General features: G+C 47.8%; 2 protein-coding genes across 3 annotated transcripts in view; both read right to left on the reverse strand.

Moving 5' to 3' along the window:
• Positions 1-493: 493 nt before the first annotated feature.
• LOC140647184 (solute carrier family 22 member 13-like) lies at positions 494-6,668 on the reverse strand. The gene is made up of 10 exons (XM_072851544.1): positions 6,297-6,668; positions 5,038-5,141; positions 4,531-4,685; positions 3,791-3,959; positions 3,320-3,440; positions 2,606-2,700; positions 2,074-2,288; positions 1,481-1,589; positions 1,116-1,326; positions 494-589 (listed from the first exon to the last, which is right to left on the reverse strand). The coding sequence occupies exons 1-10, from the start codon at positions 6,666-6,668 to the stop codon at positions 494-496; spliced, it is 1,647 nt and encodes a 548-aa protein (XP_072707645.1).
• Positions 6,669-12,621: 5,953 nt separating this feature from the next.
• OXSR1 (oxidative stress responsive kinase 1) overlaps positions 12,622-24,264 on the reverse strand; it is a 94,025-nt gene continuing 82,382 nt past the window's right edge. Inside the window, exons 12-19 of one of the 2 annotated variants that reach the window (XM_072854787.1) lie at positions 23,152-23,187; positions 21,337-21,492; positions 18,686-18,759; positions 17,673-17,725; positions 17,188-17,256; positions 16,211-16,275; positions 15,171-15,286; positions 12,622-14,362 (exon numbers count right to left, since the gene is read on the reverse strand). In XM_072854787.1, the coding sequence (XP_072710888.1) occupies positions 15,212-15,286; positions 16,211-16,275; positions 17,188-17,256; positions 17,673-17,725; positions 18,686-18,759; positions 21,337-21,492; positions 23,152-23,187 (528 nt within the window). In that variant the 3' untranslated portion in view covers positions 12,622-14,362; positions 15,171-15,211. Of the gene's footprint in view, positions 15,287-16,210; positions 16,276-17,187; positions 17,257-17,672; positions 17,726-18,685; positions 18,760-21,336; positions 21,493-23,151; positions 23,188-24,264 lie in introns of both variants that reach the window. The other variant, XM_072854786.1, reaches the window with a different exon arrangement.

Below are 24,264 nucleotides of genomic sequence, written 5' to 3' on the forward strand. Positions count from 1 at the left end.
TAAGAGAGGGTGAGAAGATCATGCTAGACAGTCAAGAGAAATCACTCCTTCTTGCAAGTGTGAGATTGTTTTCAGTTTTGCATCCGCTCTGGCTTTCTCTTTAGTGAGCACAGTACTCCGTTGCAAGCCTATTCAATGCTCTAGCAGGTATCTCACTTAGACCAAGTTTACAGACTCATGTTCCTGGAGATGGGACAGGAAAAAAGAAGATAAAATGTTGCTTCCAGCCTGGTTTCTGATTTCTTTCTTTTTTCCCTTAAATGAAAAGCATCAGATTTTCTCCAGAAAGAGCACTGTTGAACACCAGAGCCAGCATGCAGTGCCTGAGGACAAGCTATAGAGGGAGGTACAGGAAGGCAAAATAGAAAAGGAAAAACAAGAATTGGCAGTGACTGCTTGAGAGGTGGTGGTGTCCTGCAAATGGAGACCCTGACTGTCCTCAGTGCCAGCACAGCACTACGTCGCCTTTAGCTACAGCCGCTTGCAGGCCCAGCTAGAAGTGAGTGGTCTTTGTGTATTCATTGTCTTGGCCACCATCTTTTCCTTTCACGTGTCCATTTTCAGAGCTGCTGTTGGCATTTTCACAGACCTAATGAAAGGGAAAATAGTTTAAAAGCAAAGAAAGACCCGTTAGGAGCTGATGGCAGCCTTCTCTGAGACATACAGCCTTTAGCAACCTGGCTTCCCATTCACCACTCGCTCTCTCGGCCCCCATGGACACCCTTCTCCCAACAAAGGTATCGGGGTGCAATTCTACCCTGTCCCATGGGCAATGGCGTGCTGGGAGCTATGCAAGGCTGAAAGCCAGAGGACACGGCTACAAGGCACCAGCCCTTCCCTGGTGGAAGAACAGGTTGGGGAGCCAAGCGAAGCGCTGGCCACTCCTGGAGTCCTTCCATTCCAAGGACAGGAATGAAGGGATGACCACCATGGGCAGGGTTATGGGGCCTCCTCCCCTCCCTCTGCAGAGAGGCCGCCCTGCTCCCTGCCCTCCCACCACTGTAAGCCCTGGAAGAAACTCCCAGCCCCAGCCCATGCAATGCCAACAGCTTCCTGCAGCGCTGGCACCCCATGCCCCTGCCCAAGAGGCAGCACGGGCACCGCCGGGCACCCACCTCAGCTGGGGGGAAGCTGCCCCCTGTGTCATCCACCAGGTCGGTGCCACGGGTCTCGGGCAGCAGGACACAGAGCAGCCCCCCCACCACGGGGGCACTCCCGAAGATGGCCATGGGGATGGCATGGTGATACTGGCCCAGGAGGCGGATCAGTGGGGCCATGATCCCCGCCACCCGTGCCGACATCGAGCACAGTCCCACGCCGGTCTGCCTGGGGAAGCAAGGGGCAGCGGGAGGCACAGGCAGGGCTTGGCCCTCCCAGGCCACCGTGGGACCAAGGACAGCCATGGGGACAACCGGGCTGTTGCCCCACCACTGCCACCAGACATGGCGGAAGGAAGCCCCAATGCGTGGGGAGACCTCACCTGACAACTGTGGGGAAGAGCTCTGCAGAGTAGACGTAGGAGGTGGAGAAGGAGCCCGAGGAGGTAAACTTGCCAATGATGGCCAGGACAGTGGTCACTACGGGCTGGTCTGAAGGGAGGAGGAGAGACCACTGCTGTGGGACGAGGGGGGGCCCAGCACCGCTCGGGATGGAGGCTGGGGATGCACGGTGACAACTGTGTCATCTGCAGGGAGCCATTGCCTCTGAACAGTGCCTGAACGTGGACCGAGGAGCAGCTCTGGCCTGGGGGCCACCTTCAGCGCACTTTGTGCCCATCATCTCACCTCCCCACGTATTAATTTTCCTAGAGGACAACTTTGCTAATAGGTGACCTACGAGGCTCAGCTCTACCCTCTCCTATCGCAATCAGCAGGCAAAGGTTTGCCGATCAGAATGGGCCTTGGGGAGTTGACCAAGTCCCTTGTGGCCATGGCACCAAGGTCAGCTGAAGCCCTGAGAGATGTGAGCTAGCCTGGTTGGGAGGACAGGACCTGCACCAGCAAGGGAAGGGTTGGGGCTCTGTGCCTCCCTGTCCCAGAGGTTGTCCTCTGAGGATGGGAAGAGGCTGTTCACCTTCAGGGATGCCAGTGATGATGAGACACACCAGGCCACTCAGCAGCAGAAGAACAGCCTGGGTTTTCTTCCTCCCGAACCACTGCAGCGTGAAGATACAACCAACACGGGCTGGGATTTCCACTGCTCCAAAGGCAAGCTGTGTCAGGTAGATGTCCAGACCAAAATTTGTCACGTTCAGACTCAGCCCATAGTAGACAAGGCTGTTCACAAACCTGGAAGCCAGGCAGGGTGGCACTGAGCATATCTATTGGCCATGAGCAAATGCAATATTGATCTCCAATGACAACATGTTGACCAAGCCACAGCATTTCCAAGGGGACATAAAACCAGACCAATACCACAGGATTGACAAAGCTGGAACGGCTCTAACGTTTCCCAGAAACCACATAGCATCTTGAATAGCCAGAAACAGGAATATCCATCAATAACACCCCAAAAACACAAGGTGAATTTACAGTTATGACTAACCATCAATCTCTTCTTTTATTCACCTAGAAGTTCAGAAAGAGAGGACCAGAGAATGTCTTACCAGGTGCATGACATGATTAAAGTCACCTTCCGGAGGTGCTTCTTCCGAAAGAGATCCAGAGTACTTCCAGACTTGCTCTGTGTCTCAGGCTTCAACTTCAAAATGCAAAAAGCCAAAGAGTCAAACCAGGCAAAGGAAACCCCTGGCTAGCTCCTTTTCCAGCTGCAGCCAAATGGAAGCCTCAGCGGGACAGGCTTGTGACCCCAAACTGCTCTGGGGGGGAAGGCAGCCCAGCGGGGCTGGGCTCCTGTGCCTGTGCTCTGGCTGCCCAGCGCAGTACTTTGGTGACTAAGAGGTTCCTCGGCATGAACATTTCTCCAGTGTAGGGCCTTTGGGGTGGGCAAGGAGTTAACCCCCGCTTTGGGCATTTATACGTGGAAAACCACAGACTAAACAGAGGCCTCATGCTCATCCTCAACACTCCTGCAGTCCTTGCTGAAGGAAAGCCAGGGAAGCATTTGAATCCTTTCCATATCCCAAGGTGGACTCCAGAAAGCCCCGGACGGAGCCTCAGCAGAAGCTGTGCTCTTCCCTGACCGCGTCTCTGTACAACCGAGCTGACGCTGGAGTCACCCACAGTCCGTTCCCAAAGGATCCCCAGCAGGCAGGGAAAGCTGTTGATCAGATGACCTCAGCGCCAATGGCTGCTACAAACGCAAGCGCAGAGGAAAGTCTCTGAAGACAGCAAGCTGTTCTGCATGCCGTGAGAGGTACCTGCTCAAGGAGTCCTGGTGGGATGGTGCGCTTGTTGATGGATGCTGCCTTCTGGAGGACCTTCTTAGCTTCTTCTACTCTGCCTTTTGTCACCAGCCACCGAGCCGATTCTGGCAGCACCCTGCCAAGGAGGTGAAATCAGGAGATGCTGCTGTGACCTGCTGAGTTTCGCAGCAGCCCAGCTCCCTGCAACCACGTCCAGCAAGCAACAGGCTTTACGTGTGATTTAGGGGGTCTAAATAGCCTACATTTAGGCCCCAAAGGCCACACTTGAAGACCTGAAGCAAAGCAGCTGCTGCTCTCAGGGGTCCAGTGCCCCAGGAGGATGTGCTGAGCTCTGCAGAAACCCCTCCAGCTTCTGCACTATAATGGGAAAGAGCCAGCCTGCTCCTGAGCTGCTGCCTCCTCGCTGCCAGCCCTCACACCCACTGCTGTCGTGTCTTCAAGAAGCTCTGCCCTGCTCCTGCTTACCAGATGTAGAAGAAAAGGGCAAATATTGGAGCAGATCCTGCAATCTCCAGCAGCCTCCAGTTGCGAATACCGTAACTCAAGCCAGCCAAAAGCATCTGTCCGATGGCGAAACAGCAGTGAGAAATAAGCACTGCCTTTGGCCGGGAGGAGACACCAACCCATTCTGTAGCTGAAAAGAGGAATGAAGGTTCAGAGTCATCCATGCAAATGATTTCCCCTGATGCAAACAGGGTGTTTCCCCTGGGGAAGAGCTCTCCTGGAGGTGAGAAGACTGGTAGTCAGGGCTCTGGCATCACTCATGCATGCAAGTCACCAGTGTTTCATGAGATGCATCACCTCTCCTTATTGTCAGGGTGTCCTGGTCCTCTGCAAGAGGACATGAAGCTCAGGTATGTCACCTCTTTGCTCTCAACATCCACAGAGCCCCTCACTGGGGCAGAGCTGGGGCCCAAATCAATCATGTCCCAGGGCCACTGGACTCTCTCCCCACACTGACCTCCTGACCTGGGAGGCTGTCCCCTTGCCCTCCTCTGAGCACTGGCACGGGAGAGATGTTCCCCGTGGCTCTCGCCCAGGGCTGAGGAGATGCCAAAATGCCAAAGGACAGTGCAGAGCAAGACCTGTCCTCACCACGGTGTTTTTCAAGTCTTACATGATGATTTTTATTTCTTTACAGACCTTTTCTATTGCATCTTGAGAGGCCACATCTGTCTGCCTCAGGGCATGGGCATCCTACTCACCTAAGGCCAGTATCGTCATGGTAATCCCTGACACCGAAGCCCCCACGACACACCTGAAGGCCATGTACACATAGAAATGGGGCACAAAGGCAATTCCTACACCAAACAAGCCCTGGAGGAAGATGGAAATCAGAATGACAGGCCGGCGGCCAATCCTGAGGAGGAAGAGGGAAGACACAGTTGGTATTTGGAGAGACATCATGGAGATGGGGAAGAGCCCAGTGGAATACAAAGTGATTGTATCGTCCTCTCTTGAGGGTGATAAGGCTCAGACTGGACTCCCGGCTGACATGTGAAGAACCCTGTGCACATGCTGTGCCCTTCTCCCTTCCACCCCTGCTGTGGCCATGTCCTCATGGGACCTGAGGACTTTGGTCAGGGTCCCTGTTAGTGAGGAGCGGTGACAAAATGCACGGGGTGCAGTGCCCAGCCAGGCTGGGAGCAGCATGCCGCTCTGGGCACCACCAGCTTTGCACAGACCCTGGAAGGGTGGTTGTGTCTCCTCACCTGTCACTTAGTGGCCCAAAGATCATGGATCCTAGGAACAGCCCCAGCATGTAGATGGACTGGGAGATGTAGTTCAGGTTCTTCCTGTCGCACACCAGGTCAAACTGGAGGAAGAAAACACAGATGCTTTTGCTCTCAACAGGCTCCAGCTGCTTTCTGAGGGCGGGCAGCCCTTCTGGTCCATGGTGGACCCAGGAGTCAGGTGCCCGGGCTCTTGCTCCAGCCCCTGGGAGCAGAGATCCTGCCTCCAAGGATGGAAGTCTCCATGGTGTGCACATAGCACACCAGTTAGTGGTGGGACAAGCCCACAGGGCACTCAATGGTGTCCCTCTCCCGAGCACTGGGACCTGCAGGAATCCCCCCCAGCCCAGGCACCCCCAGGGGAGCCTCCCGGTTGGCAAATTTTGCTTAAAGTGGGACAGAAGTCCCAGCAGCTTGCTTCTTCCTAGACTGCTTTCCCTCCCAGAGGAAAAAGGGTGAGTGCAACGCTGATTCCTGGGCCAAGCAGTTTCTGTTAAAGAGATGTTCTGCAACTGCCAGCATCCAGAGAGCATCTAGAGAAGGAGTCACATAGGGAATAGCACGTATAGGAAATACAGAGAGGTCAGAAAGCACTGAAAGAAGTTCAGCACTGCTCTCTGGAGCATTGCTAGTGTGGCTGAAGCTCCTGGTGACAATCAGGTCTGTGGCTTTGCAAGCTCTCCTCTCCTCTTCAAACCTGGTACGTCCGCACAGAGCAAGGAGGGGTGAGGAACTTGAGCTGTTTGTGACAACCCTGAGCTGGAGTCGCCACGCTGAGACCCCGAGGCAGACACCCCACAGCCGCCTGCCCTGAGAGCTCCCCACCATGCGAGGGAGCAGAAACCAAGCGCTGAGCCCTGCCTCCTTCCCCTGGCCGGGGTGTCCAAAGCACAAAGCTGTGCACAGGGCCAAGTTGGAAGGTTACTCCCTGTCTGCAGAGGGGCAGCTGGGGCAGGGAGACCCAACAGGTCCCACCAGGAGTGATTAGTCTCTCCACTGGCTCTGCCTGTGGCCCCTCTGGCACCTATATTGCAGCTTGCTTGCATACAACCCCTCCAGGACCACACCTAGGGGCTGGGTGGTGGAGCCAAGGTCCCCAAAATACACCTGATATAAATCTCAGCCTAGCCCATTTGCACAATGGCTGGCACCGGCTTCGACTGAACTGCAGAACAGGGCAGCCGTTTGGGTGTCCCATCCCTTCCATGTCCCCGGCAGGTCAAAAGGTGATTACAGACCTCGGTCAGCAGGGATGGTGGTTGTGCTGAGGGGTACACCCAGCCACTGCTGCACTTCTCCGTGGAGTTCAGGCCGTATGCCACGATGGAGTCAAGGTCCCAGTCCACTGGCGAGTACATGGAGCACTGCTCATACGCCCCGTCCATGTCCCGGGGCAGGGTGAGGTTCAGCTGCTCTTCCTCCGTCAGGTTGGGGCCGATGGCACGGATCCAGCTGGTGTCGCAGTGATGGGGCACATGTGGAACCATAAAAAGTTGGCAAAACTGGTGGAAAGCCACACTGAAGCATGGAAACAAGGTGAGCAGCACCAGCCATTTCTGAAATGGCCCAAAATCACCAACCGCTTTCAAAATTTCCCTGATGTCTGACATTGGCAGCTGTGTCTGGAACCGGACAGTGCTGGGACAGACTTTCCAGAGGGCTGGAATTAATGTTTAAACCTAAGATAAGCTCTGCAGTCATAGGCAGCCACCACAAATATGTAAAGTCAGGATAGACTTAATGCCTGATGTTTTACCTGTCCTAAGTACACCGTGTAATATATTAATCATCTCTGTGCCACTCACAAACATACGGTGCTGGCTGGAGCAGAAGGACCCCTGTTTCAGGCAACCTGGGTCACCCCCTCTGCCAGGGCCAGCTGGCATTCACAGGGGAAAAGACTCTTCTCTAAAGCAACGGCAGGAGCTGCATTTGTAGAACTGCTGAGACGGTCCCCAGCGGTTCCACTTGGGCAAGCAAAGTTCAGAGGGGCTGAGCCAGCCCAGCACGATGCAGAGTTGGGAAAAGTCCAGGGGAACAGAGGGAGTGATGCTAACGGATGGGCAGAGATGGAGATGAGGAAGGGCGGCCAGCTGGCTGAGGTCCCAGGCCACAGGAGACTCCATTTTCTTCAGCTTTTGCAGCTTCCTTGTGCAACCACGAGCAAGCCACGCATGGGACATCCACCTTTCCCACCAGTTCTGGGCCACCCCACAGGCTGGTGGGGGCTATATGCAGGGAAGACTTGGGGAAGGCATACAGGGATGGGAGAAATGTGACACAGGGCAATGCTGCTTGAGGCAGGTTTGGCAAATCTCAGCTCAAATGCCTTCCTGCCTTAAAATGATCATTGAGAACATGAAACCAACTCCGTTCAGCCCTTCCCTGATGTAGGAACAGCATTTGCCTGAGGTCCCTTTGGGATCTCCATGAGGCAAAGCCAAGTGCCCGAAAGCAACTTGGATGCCCACAGATCCGTGGGAAGAGCATTGTATAAGCATGATGGAAACCAGACCATGGCTGCCCCATTTGGGTTGTCCAGGGCACTCACATGGGTCAAACTTGGAGCTACACCAGCTCTCCGGGCAGCCAGAGGAGAGATGCTGCCCTTGGGATAAGCCCAGCTCAGCAGCCACAAGCAGGGAGCACCAAAGATAGGGAAAAGCAGGCAGACACTGAAGCAGGCAGAGGTGCTGGACAACAAATTGGGTCTGTTTAAGTCAACTAGGAAACTCAGATGGAGGATGAAATTGAGGTGCCCCTGTTCACCTTGGGCTCTGCTTCACTGGCAGGAGACAGGACAGGCCAAACCTTGGTAAAAGCAGAATCACGCACGTCCACAAGCTCAGGAGCCTTTCCTAGGCCTGATCCTGCCATCTCCCCTGGCTGTCTCCTGGCTCCATGCTAGGAGTGCAGGACACAGCAGCCTCATCCACTCTTCTCTGTCATGGTTTAAATGGGGAAGCCCAGGAGGGTCAGTCAGACACCAGTCATGGGTCTCATGGATCTGGAGAAGCAGGAGCCAGAGGACTGGCACAAAACACTGCCAGAACTTATGAGAGAGAATATGGGGTCTGTTCTGCTCTGACCAGCACTGGAGAGCCTGAGCTGGGCATCACAATTCAAGGAGGCTGCGGGATACCGAGGCCCTGGACTGAGGACCAAAGGAAGGAGTGGGAACCCCATTGCTAGAGGTTTCCAACAACAGGTGAGGAAGCAGCAATGGTTGATTGGAGCTGAGTCACATCTCTGGGCTGAGATGGCCTCCTCAGGACCTGACCAGGGCATGTATCCGTGACACACCTTTCCATGGCTTTTGCTAAACGTCAGGAGGAATCAATCTGCTGCAATTCGGGAAGATCTTGGGCACCAAAGTTCTGGGGTCATGCCCTGCTTGAGCTCACAGAATCACAGAATCGTATAGGTTGGAAAAGACCTTTAAGATCATCGAGTCCAACCGTAAACCTAACACTGCCAAGCCCACCACTACACCATGTCCCTAAGCACCTCATCCAAACGTCTTTTAAATACCTGCAGGGATGGTGACTCAACCACTTCCCTGGGCAGCCTGTTCCAATGCTTGATAACCCTTTCAGTGAAGTAAAATTTCCTAACATCCAGTCTAAACCTCCCCTGGCGCAACTTGAGGCCATGGCATGAGCTCAGCACACCTCAGCCTTCAAAACACCATTTACCACAGCACAAAGCAATCAGAAATAAAAGGATGCTACAAACCTGAGCGACCAGCGACACCTCATGTTCTGAGGGGTACACCCAGCCACTGCTGCACTTCTCCGTGGCGTTCAGGCTGTACGCCACGATGGAGACAAGGTCCCAGTCCACCGGTGGGTACATGGAGCATTGCTCGTACGCCCTGTCTGCATGGTGGGCGAGGGGGAGGTTCAGCTGCTCTTCTTCCCTCAGGCTGGGGCCAACGGCACGGATCCAGCTGGTGTCACAGTGATGTGGCACGTGTGGAACCATAAAAAGTTGGCAAAACTAGTGGAAAGCCACACTGAAGCATTGAAACAAGGCGAGCAGCACCAGCCATTTCTGAAATGGCCCCAAATCACCAACCACTTCCAACATTTCCCTAACACCTGACATTGGCAGCAGTATCTGCAGAGACAGGCTTCCCCAGGACTGGAACCGGTACTTAAGCCCTGCAGCTGTAGGCAGCCACAACGACGAGTATGCAAATTGAAGCAAAAGCAATGCTCTGGGTTGGGATTTGTACTCACACTGCATTCCCATTAAGTAAAACAGAAATTTCAGGAGGCGCACACCCTCCAGGGGAGGTTACTTTCCATTTGGAAACTCATCAGCTGGGAGGAGAGATTGCGAGAAGTGATCAGGGTGCAGTATGAAGGGCAGGGAAGCCCAGAGGCACAGGCAGCACGAGACACCTCCCAGTGAGCACCCACAGAGGGAAATATCCAAGGATGAAGGTAACTGGGGTGGACTAGTCAGTCACAGGAGGACTATGAGGCGCTGCACTAAGGCAGCACAGAAAGCCTTTAGGAGTGTCCATAAAGGGATTTCCTTCAGAGGCAGAGGAGAAGAAACTGGGATGTAATTCTCTGGGACTTTTTAAGCAGGGTTTGGCCAAATACTGGAAAGACTGCAAAGAAGTTGGCTTAGATGCAGAGGATGAGATTCAGCAACCCAGAACATCCCATGTCTTAAACTTGGAAGTTACATTCGCCCAAGATAAAAGTTTCTGGGTCTGCAAGTAAAGAGGAACACCTTCAGAGAAATAAAGAGCCAGAAAATGGTGAACTAAGCCCAAGAGCCTTAGAAAGGAGAGTGAACGGAAGAGACAGCTTAGAAAGTGCCACCATCCAAGACCCCCAGGTTTTTTTTTGTTTTGGTGGGGGTTTTTTGTTTGTTTTTAAGCAAGAACATGCGTATTTTTAAGCAAACACGTGTGGGTGCATCCCAGCCAAAAGGCCTGGGGAACATGCCTGCAACTGGACCATCCCTATCCCCTCCCAAAAGACACACACCTTGCCCTTGACAGTCCCTGAAGCTTTAGAGAAACTCCTCCATTCCCACACTCTGAGCAGGAAGAACCCTTCTGCTTCTCTTAATGGAGACACCGTGACCTTGCTCAAACAAAACCCCACTAAGCTCTGGGTAAATCATGTCAACAAAGCGGTCAGAGTTTGAATGAACAGAGCACCTTGAGAACAGAAGCCATACATTAGGGAGAAGTTTCCAAAAGGACCTCCAGTGAGAAATATTAGGGTTTTTTACTTCTCAGGTAACCTTTCCCTTAATTTCTGAAAATTTCCTTCCTTCATGGTAGAAGGTGGGCAAGAAATATTGAAGGATGTGAAGGAAAACTCCAGGGTTTCTCCAGTGCAGTGCTTCCGAGAGTTGACTTTCCAAGGAGTCAGGTAGTCTGCTTGCACCCAGGCACTTTTCTTTTGCATGACATTAGATAACACTAAAAGGTTGTGGCCAAGGTCACTCTTAAAAGATGACCACGACTGGGGAAAGCTGTCCAGATGCCCACTCAGTTTAACTGACATCAAATTGCAGCATTCACCGTGGCAAACCTACTGCCACAACCATGGCAGTGGCTCAGTGCCAGGTCACAGCAGTGTTTTAAGGCTTGTGGCAAGAGGTTTACTGACAGTCTGCCAACAGTCTTGTCACCTGCACACTTGGAGAAGACCTTTCACTTCAGACACCTCCTTGCTCTCGCAGCCCAAAGCATGACCGCTGGCACACGAGTATACCGCACCAGAGGATTCTGGAGCTTACAGAGAGGAATAGCCCAGCTAGAGCCAAGAGCTGTGTCGTGGTTTAATCCCAGCCAGCAACTAAGCCCCACCACCCAGCCGCTCTGCTTATTCCCCCCCCGGTGGGATGGGGGAGAGAATCAGAAGAGTAAAAGTGAGAAAACTCGTGGGTTGAGATAAAGACAGTTTAATAGGTAAAGCAAAAGCCCCACACACAAGCAAAGCAAGGAATTCATTCACTGCTTCCCATGGGCAGGCAGGTGTTCAGCCATCTCCAGGAAAGCATCTCACAGATGCTTCGGGGTGTCCTGCTCCTGCATGGACTCATCCACAGGTCACAGTCCCTTCGACTGGAGTTCCAGCCTGTCCAGTACAGCAGCCCAGAAACAGCAGCGATGCCCTGGCCATCTGCCAGCCCAGGCACATCACCATTGCTGTTATCAAAACGTTCCCAGGCACAGCAGAGTAAGATTGTCAGCAGTACAGCAAGCAGCAAAAGCAAAAAGCAGCCACTAGCGAGCACTAGACTAATATGCAGTAAGGCAAGCAAGCCCCACTGCAAGCACAGAAGCCTGCCTAATAGCTACACAGCCATAACAACTATAAATTCCATCTAGCACATTACTATCAAACCTGTTGTTATCTCGAACCCTTCGAGCCCCACGTTGAGGACCAAAATGGACTGTCATGACCCCAGCTGGCAACTAGGCACCACGCACTCACTCCCCCCTGGTGGGACGGCGGAGAGAATCAGAAGAGTAAAAGTGAGAAAACTCGTGGGTTGAGATAAAGACAGTTTAATAGGTAAAGCAAAAGCCCCACACACAAGCAAAGCAAAACAAGGAATTCATTCACTGCTTCCCATGGGCAGGCAGGTGTTCAGCCATCTCCAGGAAAGCAGGGCTCCATCAGGCGTAACGGTTACTTGGGAATACAAACACCATCACTCCGGATGTCCCCCCCTTCCTGCTTCTTCCCCAGCTTTCTATGCTGAGCATGACGCCATATGGTATGGAATAGCCCTTTGGTCAGTTGGGGTCAGCTGTCCCGGCCGTGTCCCCTCCCAGCTTCTTGTGCACCCCCAGCCTCCTCGCTGGTGGGGTGGGGTGAGGAGCAGAAAAGGCCTTGACTCTGTGTAAGCACTGCTCAGCAGTAACCAAAACATCCCTGTGTTATCAACACTGTTTCCAGCACAAATCCCAAATGTAGCACCACACAAGCTATTGTGAAGAAAACTAACTTACCCCAGCCAAAACCAGCAAAAGCTGTCAGGATGATGAGAGATGGGGACATGCCTGGGCTCTACCTCTCACCGTCAGCGCATTTTCTTGAGGTCCTGGCTCCACTACAAATGTGAGGGGGAGACCTCAGAGGCACCTCTGGATCAGATCTGCCCCGAACCTTCAAATTCAGAAAGAACAAGTGGAGGTAGAAAGGAAGGAGTGCAGTTCATGCTCCAAACACTTCTCAAAGTCTAAATCATCCCACTTTAATACCAGCCTCTGGCACCCTGAGGTGTTCCTGGACAGGGGAAGCTCATCCCCAGCTGCACAGGGCATGCAGAGCTTGAAGCAAACCTTTCCACTGGAGAAAACTCTCGGGGTACAATCCTAAATACCATCCTGGCTCCATTTCTGCACACAACCCCTGCAGAGCATCCCCACCCCTTCCTCACCGAGTCTTCCTGGGGGCTGTCAAACCTCCCACTGCCCCAAACAGAAATGCCCCAGGGGTTGCAGACACCACTCAGACAAACCCCTTCCCCAAGACACACCGTCCAACCCAATGGCACGTAAACCACACACCAAACACACGGCAATGGACAATTTGTTCTTTATTGATTAAAAATTAGAGACATGCAGTAAAATACAAAGTCCAAAAAAGGAAAAAAGCCTGAATATTTTACATCTTCCATTATAATCTACAATACACCAAAGTTGTGAAGAGGATCCATTTTCATTAACAGAGCATTGTCCTTGAAAGTAGGAACTAACTTAAAATTACCACCTGTTTCCAGGTTCAGATCAGAAATTTGCACAAAAACCAAATTCTTAATGACACTGGAAAACAATTATGAACAGCAGTGGCACTTACTGGAACAACATCAGAAAAGACAGTTGTCTAGCATTGTAATAGCCCAAGTAAATATTTTGGATCCCTACCCAAACATCTGGAGATCTATAGAGCAAAACACATCAGTTTCTTCCTTACTTGTTTTCTCCATTAAAGAACTAAGGAGCCTTAGGTCAGCGTGAGCTCAAGCTCTTTAAGTCCTGGCTTTGGGAAGGTGGGGAATAACTTAATAAATAGATGCTGCATTGTTCCGTTTGAGTCCTACTTTTCTCAGCACCAGTACACAAATGAACAAGGAGGTCCCCATGGCATGCAGGCAGAAGGGAAAATAATACTGTACCAAGACTACCTTGTCTCCATATCCTAAGGGTTTCCAATACAACCATATCAACCACAGGGTGACATGAAAATCGAGATGCCAGCCTGCTCTTCCCAAGCCAAGAAGCTCAATGGGGGAAGCCATAGGGAGTGCTTTGTGTCGGACAACAGGAGAGAGTGCCAGAGGTGCCACACACACATGCACGCACACGCTTGGCCAAACCCAGCCACCACCAACTCCCTGGTATAAGGCACCCATTTCCTGGGCTCTTGAGAGCATCTGTTCAGCACCCTGGGATGCTCTTGCTCCCAAACCCTCCTTCTCCTCTCCGTCCCCTTCACACTCACCAGCCATGGGGCTGCAAATAGCCCATGGGGACATACTCAATATCCACCTACAGGCTAAAAGCAACAAGGGCGGTATAAAAAGAACATGCACAATTCAGGAAGCTTCCACAGCTGCTCATAGAGAACAATATATAAATACAGATTGTTCATCTGAAGACTTGGAAATTAAAAAAAAAAGAGTCCTAACTGAACCCAGTCATTCTGCTTTAACACTCTGTTTCTGCATTGTTTGTGGCTGATGGAAGCAAAACACGTTTCCATCTGTGTGTTTAATTACAGGCTTACAATTTCTGTGTAGAAAACACTCCAGAGCCAATAGCAGTTACAAAGGCCAACTGTGAAACGGTAGGAAGGAAAAAAAGAAATCAACACCATTTATTATTCACATATTGCATTACAAGTGTCTCTTATCAAACTCGGAGTATAATTTATATTATTCATGTAGAAACTCAAATTCAACACCACATAGAAATAAAAGCTAAATACGTGTGTGACAGGGTTTCAGTGACATCCTGATGAAACGTCGAGGCTTGGACCGACGAGAAGGCTGACGAGCCAAGCGATTAGTGCAGGAGGGACACAGCCCGGCGCTTGCTTGCCCAGTACTACCACTCTACTGGCAATTCTTTATTGCTGTAAAACACGACAGGGGTGGTTCCACGGGTACCAGTTTGCAAAGGACTGGGAAACATGTCGGGAGGACTCGCGCAGCCAGGCATAACAGACGGGGTTTCAGGAACAGTTTGAAGTGCATCTTTTCCAAACGCAGAGTGACACAGATCTCCTCTCCCTCTGACCGCAAACATTTTGTTGATCATCTGAAAGACCAGTTTCCAGACAGCAATGCCTCATTGGTCTGCTTCAAGAACAGACTACATCTAAGATGCAGAATGAAAGACATTTTGAGGAAGGACTGCTTAACGTAAATTAAAAGGTTCAGCCCTCATGCCATGCCTGGCACTCATGTGGAGAGAACCAAAATTGTAAAAAAAAAAAAAATTAAGGCAGTTTACAAAGGGAAGCTGACTTCTAACACCTCAAATTCAAGGAACTTCTCAAAAACACAAACACAAGGGAAGAAGGCTCTCCCTCCCGTGGGTTAAGACTTGGCTTGCTTTCTCATATGCAAGCGTTCAAACCAGCAGTTTTAAAAAAAACACAGCTGAAGAGAAGCAGATTTCTCAGCACTCCAGGTGACCCAAACAACATGTACATTGGTGTTTCAGATGGAAGGAGAAGCAGGTAAAGAACAAAAAAGATCTGTTCAGTATTAAACTTGTGCAAAAATAGCAAGTGAAAAAAAATGAAACCACATGTAAGCAAACATTTAGGCAAGATCATCAGAGCAGTGGAACCCCCTGCTTCGTACTCAGTAGTATTTTTCTTTAAAGTAAGGCAATAATAAAATGAACATGCAGGCAATGACGTGTTGGATCTGCATGTTTGAGATGACAGATACAAAAACATGAGAGTTGTTTACAAAAGGTGTAAACGCCATCGGTAATTTCAGGAAGGTTTGTGATCCTATTAAGGAAAATGTTAAAGCTTCTAGGAAGGGGGCTGTAGTTCAATTCTTTGGCAGTAGTGGTTTTTTTTTAGGCTAACAGAAGCATTACAAATATGCACATGTGGGTTCTCAGTTGGGAAACATCTCCTGGGACCATTGTTTAGCTGATGCTGAGCTGTGCAAATCCTATAAGTTTGCCATCATCAGGAATATCTGAGCCTTCGACACCAGATGCCTGAAACACAAGGAAGAGAGATCCAAATAGCAACACACATGCTCTACCCTCTGATACATACCACACTACATACCACCACAAGGTGTATCAGATACGGACTGGGGAGGGAGCAGTCACAGGACAGCTTTGCGCTGTCTTCAGCAGCGCACACTACCCAAATTTAAAATTGAGTGCTGCTTCTTTTTTTTGGCCTTTTTTTTTTTTTGAAGCTAGGAAGGGCTAGGAGTGAAGTTTTGCCAATGTCTGCTCTGACTAGGGCTATGTGCACTAACTGAGGCAAAACAAGTGAAAACTCCTTCCAAAGAGAGTAAAAAATAATGGCACTTACTGCTTCACTACCAATAAACTGGTTACACCTTCGCTTTGCCACTATAACTACCTCTGAAGGATTAATCTGCAGTTCTTTCTCCTCTCCTAGCCTATCTTCTCTTAGTTTTGGCTCTCTTCTTTTGCCCCCCCCCCCCCCCCCCCCCCTTTTTTTCCTTCCTCCCTTCATTTCCTCATCTCCTCCTCAGAGACAGTGTATCTGGACCCTCCCCATTCTCCTCGTTCAAGAAAGGAGTCTGGGGCATTTCGTAGCCCACGTACCTGCCCTGAAGTATTTCTGCCCTTTCTGGGCAAGTGTATGTTCCAAGCCCAGAAAATACCCTTTTGTAACATTTTTATATTCTTATTAGCCAGGATAAGGGAATATCTGTGTTAGCACATCATCTCACACAGTTATTTAACCCAGGTGCTGCTTAGAGGACACAAGCAGGGACCCTGCATTGCCTACTGTTGGACAACCAGTAGGAAGCTTTGGGAAAGAAGGGAGGATTTAGAGTGCATACATTAGATGCCTAAAGTGGACATTGCAGGCATCTATATGCAATGCCTTCTCTTTGCAAGTGACAACTTGTTCAGTTAGGGAACAGGAATAAATACCAGTTTGAAAGTGACGGATCTGTTTGCTTGGGGCTCTTCCACAATTTTCTGCAAATTAGCTGCAACTGAAATCACACACACACAAAGAAAATAGGCAAATATTAGGACAGGCTAGAGAACAACATCCCAAACTCCTTAGGCCTCTTTCTATTACTCAGCAAACTTAGAACTTTTAGAAATGATAGAAAAAGTTTAGGTCTCAATTAGACGCAGTCTCCTTAAATCAGAAGCTTTAAACTGTGAAAATGCTGTCATTTGTTACTATGCTTTTTCAGAAATAGTTTTTTTTTCCTGGCTGTGGTAGGATTAGTAGTAATAAACTACCCAACTGCATCTGGAAATACAGTTAATTTTGCACTAGCAACCTTTCCAGATGTTGCAGCCTGTGGATAAGGAAGTTTTGTTTGCTGTAGTCGAAATACACAGGCAGTGCTGACGGTTTTAAAGTCTCACCCTGCTACACAGGACACATTTATTCAGAAAACTGTTGCTAGAGGTAGCTGTTTCATCTAACTGTTCATGCTCACTTGAAGTGCAGCAACACGTGCTGCTGCCCTAGTGCGTGCGCACTTCATGCTTCCTTTCCCCAGCCCTACTTCAAACAAAAAAGCCTGGCTGATTCCAGTCCCAGACCTCTCTTGCACAAGACCTGTGAGCAGTACAGGCTTGTGCAGCAATTTAGCAATGCATATATGTCAGATGATAATGAATTAGCTAATGCATCGATTAGCCTTCATTTTGCATTACAAGGAACATTTCCTTCATAATGTTTCCATCTAGCTCCTATTCTTACGGACTGAGGGTTGCCTAAACGTACTGGCACAGAACTGCCACCAAAATTAACAGCAGTTTTGTAGAGCCATTGGGGTAGAGAACCAAGGCCACAGCAAACTCTCCTAGTACCCACTAATCAGGTCATTTAAAAAATGCAAAAAGTGACTGAAACTGTTAGAGCAGAAAAAATAATATGTAATTACCTATTACCAGATCTCTGCCATCAACAAGACCTGCTGAAATGAGTTCTTGAGACACCCCGTCAGCAGTATCTGTTGGGGAGAAACCCAAGAGCCAGTCACCACATAATAGAAATTGTCCAACTGATGAAGGCATCACATAGAAATCTAAAGGAGCTTGTACAAACCAAACAGAAAAAGTATTGTTTACATAAGACGGATATTAGGGTGTACACCAGGTGCAGTCAGACAGCTCTGAGCTATGCTGTCAAACTCTGAGTTGGAGTTCACTGAAGTGCTGCACTTTGGTCATATCCATGAACAGTTTCACAAGAAGGGTCGTCTCAACAGCAGTGCTCCGAGCCCAACCATAAGACAAGCCCTTTAGGAAGGCACTGGGGACAAGGCACTCATACAGGGTTTCCATACACACAACTGCACAACACAGAACATAAAACTTCCCCTTCACCAAAACCACCTTTACACACTGGAATTTCCCATCAGCTCACCTCTCCCTGGGGTAAATTCAAATCGAATATCATTGAGCTCTTTTTTTGAATTCCTGTGGAAAGAAGAGAATTTTATATAGAAGAGACCATTTTATTGCACTGATCAGTGCCCAAAAGAAAGTGCTGTCATTGAATAATCAGTCTGTGAAGAGAAGTGAATTCATTGCACATTTCCCCCTCGCAGGGCAGAAACTAATCACTTGTGTGTGCATCTGGAAGCAGGGCTCTCAGCACACTCTGCCTCTCACCCTGACAGAGCCTGAGTGGGCTGAAGTCCAGGATAAGTGAGTGCCACCTCTCTGGTATAAGGCCACGTTGTTCCACTGTCTCAGCAGCTCATATCTGTCAGCAGATATATCCTTGGAGCACATCCTTCAGAGGAAGACAGCACTCATGGACTGCAGATGCACACACATTATACAACTGTCCAGGAACGACTGGGAGGTGATGCTCAGAAGTCCCAGTCCAATGCCTACCAACAACCAAGATGCCTACAGAGATGAGAGGCAGGTTCCTTAAATGAGAAATGTCAATATGTGTAATGATAGTAGAATGCGCTTACAATCCTTTTTCTGCCTATTTCTAGGGACATAGACCACAATCCATGCCTTGAATTGGGTAAAAGCTCTTCACTCTCAGAACTGGCTGAAGTCTGAAGTTGTGCCTGAATAGTCAGATGGTCCAGTACAAGGCCAGAACCCCTGGAGCCCTGATCCCCTTTTACCAGGTGGGAAGGAAGGAATTAGCTGGGTTCCCTAGAGATTAGGAATATTTGTACAAATATCAAAACCTCTTTCAATCTACAGCTCTTGCCAAACTGAAGAAGTGAATGAGATGAACTGTTTTTCTGGGTCACAGTTTCAGAAGAGTGGATGAAATCCAAGCTGACAAACAACATATAACCACCACCCTTTTAATTGAAAGGCAGATGGCAAGATGCACTACAGAAGTCTTTCAGTGTCCCTCTTTACAAAGGCTCACTTTGATAGAACAGGTCAGTTTTGTGTCCTTACCTTAACCTTAGTACAAGGCTGATGGGGACTTTTGTATCTTCCTGTACCGGAGCTGCAGCAGGGGCAGGTGGGGCCTGCAATAGGATGACATAATTTTAAAGCATATTAACACTTCCTTTCTCTGGTTTTAAAACTAGAGATAGCCTTGATCAACTACAAATACAAACAAAAGTTTAACTCATCAGTGGAATCATGACACTGCTGTGAAAAGGAAGACAGACTAAGGAAACAGAACTTCACGCTTAAATAGTAACCCAGGAGGTTCTCTCTGCAATTCTCTTGAAAAGAGTAAAAGCTACATAACTTAGAGAAACACCAAAATGGCAGGAGACTTCAGAAGAAGTGCTAAATGTAAAAAGACTGCTTGCTTTGCATCACAACTTAAGGTTTTTGGGCATTCATGACAGCTTCAAGACCTCCTGTGTTTTAATCCCTGCCCTAAATATCTGATTTAAAAACCTGATACAATTGTGCAGAGTACCTAGGAAATAATTTAATTGGCAGATTAGCATATACTCTCAGTCACTTTTTTGTGACATCACAAGCTTTAAGAGTACCTAGCTGCAATTTTATAGCTGTCTATTTTCACTTCTAAATTACTTCTGAGTAATTATTGGAACATGTAGTCAAAGCATTTTATATTGGTCAGCAGATTTCCAGAAGGAATGATCCAGAGGTGTCCATCTTTATAGCACTTGTGATACTTCCAGTAAAGGGCTAGTTCTTAATCAATCTCCACCAAAAAAACCTCAAACAACACAGAGGAGGGTCAGTCACTCTTCCACTGCGCAAGTCATCTGTACTGCACATGCCGAGACAGGGGTTTTAAATCTGCAGTAACAAGTCAGGCACAATGCTAGGCTTATAATTTAAGCCTAGAAGTCCTGACCAAGTTTTTTCCATCAGATCACTTGCTTTTTCTTGAGAGAAAAAAATAACCCTTTGTTTAAGACTAGTATTTTACTCCTCTGTTGGTGCTCTTGTGCCAGCAATGCAGCTCAGGGCTTCTGATCACAACCTTGATCCTATTGAAGCTGAAAGCTTTCTAGGTCAGTGAAAACAAACAAGGGTTCATAGAGAAGCCCAGAGGTCTGCAAAACAGTAACCAACAAGTTAGAAGAACCAGAGGAGAGCTATAAAGAACACCACATTGATAAAAAGAGCTGTGACGAAGAACATATTGACAAAAAAGAGCTGTGACGAAGAACATATTGACAAAAAAGAGCTATAAAGAAGAACATATTGACAAAAAGGAGCTATAAAGAAGAACACACTGACACAAAGGTATGAAGTTCACCTTCGGACAAGCTACCAACAAATAAGCTATTGGGCACCTGTGGCAGGGAGCAAGATACTCTGCTAGTGCAAATCAAAACACTTTCATTAAGGCCAACACTGCTACTTCAATTTACCAAACTGAGAGTCCTGGCCCTTACTACTGCTGATGTTTCAACTGCTGCATAAAATTCAGGGATTAAACACTGGCCCTTTTTCAAGAGATTTGAAGGGGTTTGATTTAAGTATTAAAGCTACTTTTAATGTAGCCAAGAATATGTCAGATCCCAACTCCACTATTTTTGTTTAATAACTAATGCACTGTCTTTAACAGTTTTGTAAACAGGAACATGAGCTGACTGCAGTGAAATGATATACATATCTTTCTACATTCTTTAAAATAAAAATAATGAAACATTCCTAGGAAGGAGTAAGTCTAACAGTTATTTTTCTGACCAACACTGCCAAGTCTCTTCCCCTTGGGTCTGCCAAAGGGTGATGCTAGCTTGGCCCCATCCAACAGTGACAGCCTCTCCCCACCAACAAATATGAACATTACTGTCTTTTATAAAGGTGCCATCATTCAGGATGCAGTGCTTTACTCCAGCAAACCACGAGACATGTTCCAAGTATCTCAGTAATGATTTGGGTTGGCCATTTTTCTCTTTTTAACACAAGTCAGAGCTCTTTCCTGACTTTGCTATGCCTGCCTATCCGACCTATATCCTACACTTCAGGGTGATGTAGCTAAGAATTAAACACGGACTTGGCAAGCTTTCATACTCCCTGTACTTCCCCTCAAAGGTCCATTCTCCCCTCTCTGCTTGAAATGGAAGTGATTGAAAGCACCACAAGGTTCAGAGCTTCCCAGTGATGGAGTTTCTCCACAATTTTTGTCTCCTACAAGGACAGTTTTAACCCAGGCATCCTGTCTCTCTTTTGAACCCTGGAGAACTTGCACATTCTAGTTTCTTCCTCTCACTTTTCTCTCCGCTCTTATCCCATAGATGCCAGTGATGCTGAGACACAATCAGAGCCTGTTTGTGCTGAACCTTAAACACTAGAAACAAGCAGCTGCCACTTAAATGCCACTTATCCTTTTTTCTTACCTTTAACCTTGCCTCAAGCCAGAGTTCACTCCCTGAACAGCATAAAAACTCACTGCTCACCCACAGAATAAGAATGAAAAACTGCTGCACCCACATTGACTGTCTTCCTTTTGCAAGCCACCAGGCCCGCTGTCACTTCTGCATAAGCAGCAGCACTAATGCAACTCCAGACAAGCAACGTTCATGGCTTCAGATCATTTTAGCAAGTCTTCAACAGAACGGCAAAGTGCAAAGCTGAAAGCTGGTACGAAGGGTTTCTGATCTTACCTGGGCTGCTGCTGGGGCTGCTGGAGGAGCCTGACTAGGTGGAGGTACAGCAGTTTGAGGTTGTGCAGGTAGTTGTCCTGCAGCCTGAGGTAGTTGAGTAGGTGCCTGTGCTGGAGCACTGAGTGAAGGACCTGGTGGCTCAGCTGATGGGAACAGCTGCAAGCAAAAAGGCATTTTAATGAGAAAAGGAACTCAAGAGTTCTGACTCAAGCACCAGCTTTCCAAAAAGTGCTTGTTTGCCACATAAATCACTTGGAGAAGTTCAATGCCAAGGGCATTCCTAGGCCTCCAGGACACTAACACTGATCCCAAGTTGGTGTTCAAGTGGTTTAATGTTTCCTCTCGTCCAGGGACCCTTTCTGCCCTGATACTTTCAAGTTTTACTCAACAGTAAAGAAGGATAAGAAACCAAGATAACAGCATGACTGTGGATCTTGGACAAAAATTACACACTGCAGCTAGCAAGGCTGGATGCACACAGATCATATTCTAGCTTGGACGAGAGCACCCTATCCTTTAGTTTCACCCCTTCTCAGAATCCGAGTCCTACTTATATCTCCAAGTAGCCATGCAGTCAGAGCAGAGCAACTCTGCTTTGACTTGTAGTTCCTTTCAGAGAACGCGGCCTAGCATAGCATTAAGATAACTATCGACAATTTCTCCATTCGTAAAACAAATGTCAGAGTTTAAGCAATCCAGATATTCAACTGAAGAGTGAATTCAGAGCTTAAGTTCTTCAAAACACACAAGATAAGACTGTTTAGGATTGGACTTAAAGTTAGTCCCTTGCAAAAAAAAATCATATGCAATTAATTTGGGGGTGGAAGAAAAGAGCTAAATGAAAGTTTAACTTTTTTTACCTCTTGTGTTATTCAGAACAGAGAAACTGATTTTGGCATGGTAGCCGAAGAACTGTAAGCTTGATGGCACTTCTTCAGTGCGCCCTCCAACTTACTCTGCTAAGCTGTAGGAAATATAAATCACCCTGAATATTGAAAACATGGGCAGCAGACCTCCAAACCACAATATATTAAGGGATGTATCATAATGGGGAAATTAATCCCAAAGGGATTCTGGGTTTCAGCTTTTTCTTTGAATTTAGAGTTTATGTCAAGTTACAGTGGCAGAACCGTAATCTTTCTTAAGAACTCCCTTTATAACCGATCCTTGGAAACAGATGAAGGAAGAACAGGACAGCCTAACCCAAGAGTAATTTCTAGGAGACAGTCCTGTTTATCTTTCCAAACAGGTAGGGAAAAGACAGACATAGCACAGTCTCTAGAAGATAAGCAGTCTCTACCATTGAAAGGTAAGATATACTAATATTCCTAATGTAAGAAACACAGGACAGAACTGAAGGCAGACTATAAATTGCAACTGAAGTTTGCTATTAAATACTACTACAGATTTATTTCACAATTCTGAGCATAGGTTCCAAACCAGTGAATTAGACTATGCAAAACACACATTTTAAAGTTGTGTTTTGTTGGGGTTTTTTTAAAAGAGGAAATGGGAACACAGTTGTTTTGCTTAGGTTGTTCTTTTGACCAATTCATTATCTTACAACAAACAGACTTTTGCCATAGCAAGTAAAGTTGAAAAGATATACACCAAAATTACCTCAGAAACGCCTCTTGGCGTTACACAGCTAATGATTCCTTTTATAGAGAGGTTTTCGAGCAGAGCTCAGCTAGATACTAGCTTCTACGTCACACAATATTGTTTCCAAAGGCATGTTTCAAAAACATGTTCCTTGCAACAACAGCAAGAACTAGGAGTCATCAGTTCGGGAAGTCATTTGCAATTATAACTTACCTCGGAATTCTGTACAGGTTCTTTCACTCTGGGAGACTGAAAAACAAAGAAAAAGCTGTCAATGCCTTGACAAAAATGAGACTTAATGACTAGAAGGACTTTTCTGAACCGCACTGAACATATGAAATCTACATAATTGTTTTCAAATTACTTATATGTATTAAGATGCATAATAAAAGGGAAGCCACACAATTTGTTGGCAACCTAAAGCATATCATAATACCCAGAAACACACAGTCATGTTTCAGGACCTGCAGTTGATATTTACACAGTGGCATACAATACCTAAGCTGCTATCACTGTTAACCATTAGCAAAATCCAGTACTCTTGAAGATCACTCAGATTGGATCAAATTACTTGTGCACCAGTATGACAAAATCCATTTTAAGCTACCCAAGTCCTGCAGAAAAAGATAAGCCACACAAATCTGCCTTGCAGAATTCTGCTAGGAAACAAATCCCCTTTGTATACTCAGGGAACTAGTTTGCAAACCAAGTTGCCTAAACCATACAAAACCTTGGCCGGGAGGGGAGCGGAGAAATCAGCCTTACTGAGAAAGAAATCTCTCGCCTGCTCTCCTTGCCCTTGGACTCTGCATTATGCTATGCTCTCCGTGAGAGAATGCAGAAAACAGACAGGCAAAGTTCAGCAGTGAAACAGAGAGATCAATGGAATGGAGGGGAAAGTGCAGTCAAAGCAACGCGGCCAATCTTTGCTTATCAGTAAAACAAAGATAGCGTGCGTTAGCTATTTCACATGAGCAGGAAGGAATTGCCAAGTACTCCCGGAAAACCCTGCAACTAAGAGAGCCTGCAGCTTTGACTTCTAACAGGTCCAACTACCAGGTGCACATAGACAGGTGGGATGGCTTGGTCCATGCTGGGATTAATAAAATAGATGTTCCTTCTCCACATAATGGTCTAAAAGACAGGTTGCGATGAGGACAGTACAAGTTTGACAGAAGAACATAAGTCTCATCATGCCACTATCTTAACTTGAGCCAGTTCACGGACTAAGCAATGCCACTTAACTTAACCAATGCAGATCAGAGCAATTTGTACCATATGACCCAGAGGCCTCTCATGAGAGAAAGTAAAAGCTCTTAATTCTCA

The sequence above is a fragment of the Ciconia boyciana genome, chromosome 2 (genome assembly GCF_034638445.1).
Source record: "Ciconia boyciana chromosome 2, ASM3463844v1, whole genome shotgun sequence".
Classification (NCBI taxonomy): Eukaryota; Metazoa; Chordata; class Aves; order Ciconiiformes; family Ciconiidae; genus Ciconia; species Ciconia boyciana.

Coding starts and splice junctions, on each gene's coding strand:
- LOC140647184 (XM_072851544.1), bottom strand. CDS start 6,668: ATGTCAGACATCAGGGAAATTTTGAAAGCGGTTGGTGATTTTGGGCCA. Junction 1,590..2,073: donor CATCACTGGCATCCCTGAAG/GTGAACAGCCTC, acceptor TCCTCCCTTCAG/ACCAGCCCGTAGTGACCACT. Junction 1,327..1,480: donor CTCTTCCCCACAGTTGTCAG/GTGAGGTCTCCC, acceptor TTGCTTCCCCAG/GCAGACCGGCGTGGGACTGT.